Genomic DNA, 9,077 nt, shown 5'->3' with positions numbered 1-9,077 from the left:
TTGTGCACATCTGCATGGACAGCCCACCACCACACATGCAGAGTTGCACACAATGCAAATGTTTGTCTATGCCAAATGGATATTCACCCTCGAGTTCACTTAACAAAACCACGTGGACACACACTCCTCTGACCCTGACACAAGCTTGTGAGTTTACACTCTGCTATTCCAACCCACACTCATGCACCTAGCACCAAGCTTTCAAAAAATCCTTTGTGTGCGATGCTTACACGAACAAGAGACTATAACATTACATACAAAAGCCCCAACAACCTACAGAAACAGAAATAGACAATCAAACAGACATTCAAAAACACAGAGATTTTAGGGTAAATTAAAAATATCTGGAGGCTGTGCCTGGAATGGCTTGAAAATATGCCTCGAAGGCTATTTCTCTCTTGGCTACAGATGCTAACACCCAGGGCTGGGGCAGAGCAGAATACCTGATGCTAACCCAGAAGCACTTAGGGGGTCATCTTAGCCATCCTCCAGCCTCCTGCAGAAGGGACTAAAGCCATTAAGTCAGATGGTGAGGGGGAGAGAGCACCCATATCCTTGTATTCTGGAAAGGGGGTCGCATATTTCTATAGAGGAGCAGAGTTGGGGAACAGGGGCCTAAACTCTGCTTGCTGCTGCTAAGTCATTTCAGTCTTGTCCAACTCTGTGCGACCCCATAGACGGCAGCCCACTACGCTCCTCTGTCCCTGGGATTCTCCAGGCAAGAATACTGGAGTGGGTTGCCACTTCCTTCTCCAATGCATCAAAGTGAAAAGTGAAAGTGAAGTCTCTCAGTTGTGCCCAACTCTTAGAGACCCCATGGACTGCAGCCTACCAGGCTCCTCCGTCCATGGGATTTTCCAGGCAAGGCTGGGTTTAAATCCCAGCTTCACCACTTTCTACTGTGTGACCTCAGGCAAGTTAATCAACTTCTCTGTGTCTCATTTTCCTCGCCTATAAAAGCGGGGATAATAATATTACCGAGAAAATGGGTTGCTGAGAGACTAGACCAGCCAATATTTGTGAAGTGCTGATAATGGGCCTGCTACAGCAGAAGAGCAAAGTGAGTATTGGTTTTTATTCTACTCCTGAGAATTCTCCACCCGGGGGTTCCAAGGCTCCATCCCCTGGAGCGCCCCACCCCATCTCCCTACACAAGCCTCCTTGCAACCGCCAGCTTCTAGCTTCCACCAGCAGGAACCGCTCTCTCCTGGGTCCTTCTCCCTCCTCCCCTTCCCTGTTCCTGGTTCCTACAAATGAGATTGGTGGAGAGAGCAGTGGTTGTGTGTGTAGGAATAGTAAGCCGGGCAGCCAGTCTCCAGTCTCAGCTGCCTGCCTGGGGAGCTGCCAGGCTCGGCGTGCTTGGCTGACCACCCCTGTCTGTCCTGGGAATCAGGGCTTTCCCAAGGGCAAGGGCAGGGAGGTGCTGTATGGTGAATTCTCCGTCAGTTACCTTCTGGTGCAAATATAAGTAGGGAGATGGGAAGAGACAGGCTTCTCCACTCGTCTGAAGATACACATATATCTAGAATACTGGAGTGGGTAGCCGTTCCCTTCTCCAGGGGATCTTCCTGACCCAGGGATTGAACAGGGGTCTCCCACATTGCAGGCAGATTCTTTACCTTCTGAGTCACCGGGGAAGCCCATATATATATATATATATATATTTTTTTTTTTTTTTTTTTCTTCTCAAGGCCCATAGCTCCGCCTCTCATCCTCCTGTTTGTAATTTTTCCCAAAGAAGAGAGAACCGTTATTTCTTCAAAGGACCGCCTTCTCTCGAACACCGGCTCATCCTGAAGTCGCATCTCTCCAACACAGGAGAATTCATTTCCCGAGAGTCCACCCGGCAATCAGCGGGTTCCCAGGTGAACTGAAATCCAGAACTATTCTCATCTGGCCGCCCTGGGAGTTGGTTGCAGCGCTCTCGGTACAACCTGTTCCTCCATCCTCTCCCCTCCCCTCCCAGGCTGCGCCCAGCTCAGTTCCTCCCGCCCTCGCCCGGGGGCCCCAGCTGCGCTCGCCCTCGGGGAGACACTCGCGGCCTCCGTGCCCCGAGGGGAGCCGGGAGGAGAAGGGGAGGGCGGGGGGCGGGGGGGTAGAGGCGGGGAGCCACGCGGGGTGGAGGCCGGGCCTGCGGCTGGAGGTTGCCTCGGCTGGAAGGCGGCTTTTGGCTGCTTGGTAACGGGCTGCCAGAGCCGAGCAAGGCAGAGCGCAGGGCAGCGGCTTCTTGACGTCAGGACCCAGCGAGGGGACCGCGCCAGCCACAGCAGGGCCGGCCCACAGCGGGGCCGGCCGCCGGAGGGAGAGGAGTCCAGCGCGGGGCGCCCTGCGGGGTGAGGGGGGCGCGGGAACCGGTCCGCAGGGGCGCAGCATGCCCCCCGCCCCCGGGCCATGGAGATCGCCCTGGTGCCCCTGGAGAACGGCGGTGCCATGACCGTCAGGGGAGAAGAGGAGGCCCGGACCACGGCGGGTCAGCTCCGCTGTCCCACGACGGCCGCGCTCAGCGACGGACCCAAGCAGCCGGCGCCCAGGAGGCGCAGCGGCGGGGAGAGGGGCGCGGACCCGGGAGGCCGGCCGGCGCCACCACCGCGCCAGGAGCTGCCCCAGGCTAGCCCGCGGCCTCCGGAGGAAGAGGACGGAGAAGACGACCCCGCCCTGGGCGTGGCGGGGGACCAGGTGCTGGGCCCGGGGTCCCTCCATCACCAGCGCGTCCTCATCAACATCTCGGGGCTGCGCTTTGAGACGCAGCTGGGCACCCTGGCGCAGTTCCCCAACACGCTCCTCGGGGACCCGGCCAAGCGCCTGCGCTACTTCGACCCGCTGAGAAACGAGTACTTCTTCGACCGCAATCGGCCCAGCTTCGACGGCATCCTCTACTACTACCAGTCGGGGGGCCGGCTTCGCAGGCCAGTCAACGTCTCCCTGGACGTGTTCGCAGACGAGATCCGCTTCTACCAGCTGGGGGAGGAGGCCATGGAGCGCTTCCGGGAGGACGAGGGCTTCATCAAGGAAGAGGAGAAGCCCCTGCCCCGCAACGAGTTCCAGCGCCAGGTGTGGCTGATTTTCGAGTACCCGGAGAGCTCGGGCTCTGCACGGGCCATTGCCATCGTCTCGGTCCTAGTCATCCTCATCTCCATCATCACCTTCTGCTTGGAGACGCTGCCCGAGTTCCGGGATGAACGCGAGCTGCTGCGCCATCCCCCGGTCCCCCACCAGCCCCCGGGACCCCACAGGGGGCCCAATGGCAGCGGGGCCGCAGCGCCCCCTTCCGGCCCCACGGTGGCGCCTCTCTTGCCCAGGACCCTCGCTGACCCCTTCTTCATCGTGGAGACCACGTGTGTCATCTGGTTCACCTTTGAGCTGCTGGTGCGCTTCTTCGCCTGCCCCAGCAAGGCCGAGTTCTCTCGGAACATCATGAACATCATCGACGTGGTGGCCATCTTCCCCTACTTCATCACCCTGGGCACCGAGCTGGTGGAGCAGCAGCAGCCGGGGGGCGGGGGCGGCCAGAACGGGCAGCAGGCCATGTCCCTGGCCATCCTCAGAGTGATCCGCCTGGTCCGCGTGTTCCGCATCTTCAAGTTGTCCCGCCACTCCAAGGGGCTACAGATCCTGGGCAAGACGCTGCAGGCCTCCATGCGGGAGCTGGGCCTGCTCATCTTCTTCCTCTTCATTGGGGTCATCCTCTTCTCCAGCGCCGTCTACTTCGCAGAGGCCGACAACCAGGAGACCCATTTCTCCAGCATCCCAGATGCCTTCTGGTGGGCGGTGGTCACCATGACTACAGTGGGCTATGGGGACATGAGGCCCGTCACCGTGGGGGGCAAGATCGTGGGCTCCCTGTGTGCCATCGCTGGGGTCCTCACCATCGCCCTGCCCGTGCCGGTCATTGTCTCCAACTTCAACTACTTCTACCACCGGGAGACGGACCACGAGGAGCCGGCAGCCGTTAAGGAAGAACAGGGCAGTCAGAGCCAGGGGACTGGATCGGCGGGCGGGGGCCAGCGAAAGGCCAGCTGGAGCAAGGGGTCCCTCTGCAAGGTGGCAGGGTCCTTGGAAAACGCGGATGGCTCTCGAAGGGGCAGTTGCTCCCTGGAGAAGTGTAACCTCAAGGCCAAGAGCAATGTGGATTTGCGGAGATCGCTGTATGCCCTCTGCCTGGACACCAGCCGGGAGACGGATTTGTAAGGGGGTCCCAGGCAGACATCTGGCCACGGGCTGGGGACAGCAGAGGCCTTCTGACCCTGGGGATCTACTTGACACCGCAGAGTATTTCAAGCCCACCCTTGTACCTGGGTCTGTCCCTCTTCTCTCACTGCTCCCCTCCTGCCTCCCCCTCCACCTTGATCCCCTCATTTTTCCTCTTCTTTCCATGACCCCAAGGGTCGCCTATTTTTAAAAACTACCACATTCCATGACGCAGGAGCTGTTGAAATGGTGAGCGCTGTAAGATGGACGTCTTTGTAGCCAGTTTCCTACACCCAGCAGAGGGACAACCCAAACAAAAATGACTTTAAATAGCCCAGATCTCCAGGGATTTTGTAAAACCCCTCCTCACATCTCTGTGTTCTAGATTTGCTTTACAGATGATTATATTTGTGTATAAGGGGAAATATTATTTTTATGGCTGGAGAGTGGATTTTTGTACCGCAGTTCAGATGGAGATATTTTGGATATATTTTCAAGACGTATGTTGTATTTATGGAAGAGATGGGTTTTGTGGTGTTCTCCTGCGATACTTCCGGCCGTTCTAGTTCCTGTGTCAGTAAGCCTCTCTTTTCTGAGATGTAGTGTTGGTGCTTCGTGTCTAAGGCAGGCAATGCTCTGGAAGAAAGGCAAGTCTAACTTTTTTCTGTGCGCCTTAAACAATTCTTGTAACTTTCTTCAAAAAGCATTTTAATGATGTAGGAGGAAGACTTCTGATAATTCATCCTTTTGAATTTTTATCCCAGGAAATAAAATGTTACTCGATTAAGGCAAGTGTTAGTTTTTCCACAGCTGATGTATCTTTGGAAATTTAAAAAAAAAATAGTCTGTCCCTCACTGTTTATGGTTCTGGAGTCAGAGCAAACTTGACTGGGGTGGAGGAGGGCTTGGAAAGTTCATGGTTTGATCATTGACATCTCTTTGCTGGGCCCCCTCTGTGCCTTGAAAACAAAGGGGTGGATTCTGTTTGTCTCAGGTGGTTAGAACACACACACTCCCAGATGGCTTTAGACCCAGCTGTCAGCGTGGTGTGTGGATGGAGTTAAAAGGCAAACGATGACCAGACCCTCCCCTCCTCCCTCCTGCCTGCAGCCCCGCTGCTGTCTCCTGGGGCTGGGTTTCCCAGCCTTTGTCTGCAGGTTTTAAGCCCTACTGAACATGATTCTCAGCTCTGAGAAAAAAGCTTGGTTCTCCCAAACAGGAGACCTCTCCGAAAAAGTGTAGCCCTGATGGGAAAATCACAGAGGGAGGAGGCAACACCTTATTATTATATTCCCACCCTACCAAACCATGGTGAAGCAGAGAAGGATGAATTGCCTTTGTAGCAGATGGAGGCAGAGAGAGGCTGGAAGGATTTGTTTGTCCACATTAAGGGCTGATTTCTACAGATTGTAACCTTGCCCTGAGTAATCTCTAAATTCACAACAAATCCCTTTGTTCCCTTGTCATCGGATGATACTGACAAAACATCGCAGCAGGTGTAACGCTGGCTGCAACGTCTCTCTGGGCTTAGTTATCCACCAGGGGTTCCTGATTCCTGCTGTTGTTTTTATTTTTTTCTGCTGAACAATCCAAAGACTGGTGGTTTGGCATCCTCACCAGGGTGGGCTGGTGGTCCACAACCACATAGCCCCCATGACCACAGCGAGCCTGATGGCTAGTTGCGGGGCACATTCAAGTTTGGGAGACGGAGGGGAGGAGGAGGATCTAGGAGATTGATGTCTTAGGTTTGTGGATTTAAACGAGATGCCCACGCAGGAGTAAAAGCCTGTCTGTGACCGCCTGGAGTCATTTCCAGCCGGGAACTGTGAACATCACATCGGAGAAGGAAGCAGAAGGACTGTGCCTGGGGCTCTGTTGTTTCACATTACACGCAGAAATCAAGGAGGGCGAGTGGGGACTCGCTGTTTATTTATAATTTACAATCCTCCTAAAAGCGGGGCCTCTTGCCCGAGCTCTCCTCCACACCATCTCACCTCCAACCCCTCTGTGGCTTCCCAACTGATGTGGTTTAATGCACCCTTCCTGGCTGGGATGCGGTCACCCCTTCGGTTCCACTCTCCCTTGAAGATAAAAGAGAAGGCGCCGCCCTTGCCCTGAAGGCCGTTTCCTTTAGGATCGAGCCACAAAGAGAACTGTGGCCACCCAGGCCTCAGATGAGTCCAGGTACCTGTCAGGTGTTGGTCCAAAGAGACTGAACGGCTCTTTAGATTGTCCGGTAAAAGGTACAAGCTTATACAAAACCTTGGGGATGGAGGGGGCAGGAATGAGAGCGTTGTGTCTCTATTTTGTGTGGGATGAGGGGCGCTGTCCACAGGTTTACGAAGGGGATGCAGGTGGTTCCAGAGGGACCTCAGTCCCCTGTTGCATCCCCGAGGCTAGTGGTACCCATCTTGGGGCACTGGGAGGGCCCCCAAGGGCAGTGAAGGTATTTCAATCTCTCTGTCTTCTCAGTGCACCTGTTGCTATGGTTCTGGAAATGGGTCCCCCAGTTTCACTCCCACCATCATGGTGGTTTCTCTGTTTACGTGATTGGCAGGAAAGGAGTGTGAATGTCAAGTCTTACCCAGGTCACCTGAGGCAAGGAGGCTCTTCCTGTCCTCTCTCCCCCCTCCCCTTCACTGCCGTCCTTGATTTTCCTTCCGGAGGAGATTAGATCTAATAGTCCCGGCCAAACCTTTATTCAGATGTTGCTTCTTGGCTCCCACAGCAGGAAACCATCCCTGGGTTTAGAATCTACCAGCCTTGGCAGCCTCCAGGCTTCCCAGGTGGCGCTAGTGGTAAAGAACTCACCTGCCAGAGAAGGCGACTCGAGTTCAATCCCTGAGTAGGGAAGATGCCCTGGAGGAGGGCATGGCAACAACCCACTCCAGTATTCTTGCCTGAAGCATCCCACAGACAGAGTTGCCTGGCGGGCTACAGTCTGTAGGGTTGCAAAAAGTCGGACATGACTGACGCGACTTGGCACACACCTGCCCAGCAGGGATGGACCGGTGTGGTGCCTTTATCTAAGGACAGCTGCTCTCCTGCAGAGCATGTGGCCCTGGTTTTTTTTACCACCTACTTTTTCTTCTCCTGCCCATATGCTGGGTGAACCCTAATCAAGGACAGGTTCAGAAAGAAAAAGTCTTATGCTTTAAAGCCCCAGCTCCCTGACCTTCCCTGCCTGGAGTACTCCCTGGAGGGAAAATGAAACAGAAGACCAGCCCTTGGGAAATCTTCTTGTGGGGTTAGGCTGTGACTTATTCTCTTGTTAATGATGGAAGCACTTCCTGGCGGGGAGGAGCCACAGCAAAGTGTCTCTCTGGGTGTAGAGGGCCCCCTCCAGAGATGGCAGCCCATGCACACTGAGTGTGACCCTGGCGTGCTCTCCTTTGGGCCTGACCTCAGCAGCGAACATCTGCTCTACAGCTGCTCTGCATGCTGGGCATCCTGGGATGTGTATTAAGATGCTGTCCTTGCCTTCATCTGCTTCCAGTCCCATTGGAGAGGCAATCAGTGTTCAACAGATCAAGTCATGCAGGACAGAGGGTGATCAAGTGCCTTGTACTGATTCCAAAATGAAGTGGGATGGGTCAGGAGTGGGAGGGCCAAAGAGGAATAGAGAGAGACAGGCCTCTGGAAACTTTGAAGGGTAGCTGGGTAGAGAGAAGGACATTCGGATTGGGGGAAGTGGGTGGGAGGAGTGAGCTGGAGAATGGCCACCGTGTCCACATCATTGTCATGTGGGGATGGAGTCCAGGGTTGCAGGCTGGTGCCTCTCCCAGGGGAGGAGGGCATGGCAATCCTCTCCAGTATTCTTGCCTGGGACATCCCACGAACAGAGGTACCTGGCGGGCTACAGTCCGTAAGATTGGAAAGAGTGGGACATGATGGAAATGACTTAGCATGCGCACACACTTGCCTCTCCCCAGGAGCGGACCATAGTAGGAGTCCTGATTTTATCAATGGCAGAAGGACTCAGCAATTATTTAAAGCAGGGATTGGCAAAAACTCTGAAAAGAGCCAGATAGTGACTATTTTAAGCTTCGTAGTCCAAAAGGCAAAATTGAAGCTATTGTTGTAGATACTTATATAATCATTGAACATGTAGTCATTTAAAAATGTTAGAACCAGTCTTAGCTCAAGAGCTGTATTTCCCTGTCATAACCATTTATCTGTCACACCACGGCCGCCTCCTGGGCATCCAGGCATGGCTGTGAAGCCTGGACCTGGCTCCCTGATTTGATTTTCCTTCACTGAACTTGCGTTTCTTGCAAATGCCAGCCCTGGCTTAAGAAGGGGATCACAGGCTGGGGTTTCCCAGACCATCGAAGACTGGAGCTCATTTCTATCTCCCTTTGAACATTAGGATTCTCTAAGTGGCTGTGGGACAGCTTTATTTCTAGGGAGGAGGAAGAAAATGCCAAGCTGGACATCCTGCCCAGGGGTCTGGGCATCGGCTTCTCCCCCTGCACCTGGTGGAGGGGGCCCAGGGGCCAGGGCATAGCCTCCTCCTCCTTTGGCCCTACGTGTTTTCCTGGGTGTGACATCACCCTGGGAGCCTTGAGGCAGTCCTTCCTTACCTTGGCCCTCTTCAGCTGCCTCTTCCTATTGTAGAGATGGGCCTGAGTTTGCGGGGGACAGGACCCGTGTGATGTGCATGGAGGGAAACGTATGAATCCATTCCAGCCACAGGCCTCCGGACAGAGCAAGACACTTGCCAGTTTCCTTTTTAATTGGCCGGTGACTTCTAATGTCAGACTTTGCAGCAGGCGATGTTTTGGCAGGAAGGAATGTTACAGATCATCTGGTGGGTTCTAATCATTTTATAGATGAGCAGACTGAGGCCCAGAGGGAAGAGGCTCCTTACTCAACCAAGGTCACCATAA

The 9,077-nt window shown here is 54.6% G+C and overlaps 1 protein-coding gene across 1 annotated transcript; it reads left to right on the top strand.

The window, feature by feature from the left end:
- The first annotated feature begins 2,120 nt into the window (after window positions 1-2,120).
- Window positions 2,121-4,975, top strand: KCNA5 (potassium voltage-gated channel subfamily A member 5). The gene has a single exon (XM_019961670.2). The coding sequence runs from the start codon at window positions 2,392-2,394 to the stop codon at window positions 4,186-4,188; it is 1,797 nt and encodes a 598-aa protein (XP_019817229.2). The 5' UTR covers window positions 2,121-2,391; the 3' UTR covers window positions 4,189-4,975.
- The last annotated feature ends 4,102 nt before the right edge of the window (window positions 4,976-9,077 follow it).

This window comes from Bos indicus, chromosome 5 (genome assembly GCF_029378745.1).
Source record: "Bos indicus isolate NIAB-ARS_2022 breed Sahiwal x Tharparkar chromosome 5, NIAB-ARS_B.indTharparkar_mat_pri_1.0, whole genome shotgun sequence".
Classification (NCBI taxonomy): Eukaryota; Metazoa; Chordata; class Mammalia; order Artiodactyla; family Bovidae; genus Bos; species Bos indicus.
Note: the sequence above shows the minus strand (reverse complement) of the source record. Positions and strands in the feature narration are given on the sequence as shown.

Excerpts from the sequence above, each read along its gene's own strand:
- KCNA5 (XM_019961670.2), top strand. The coding sequence starts at position 2,392 with ATGGAGATCGCCCTGGTGCCCCTGGAGAACGGCGGTGCCATGACCGTC.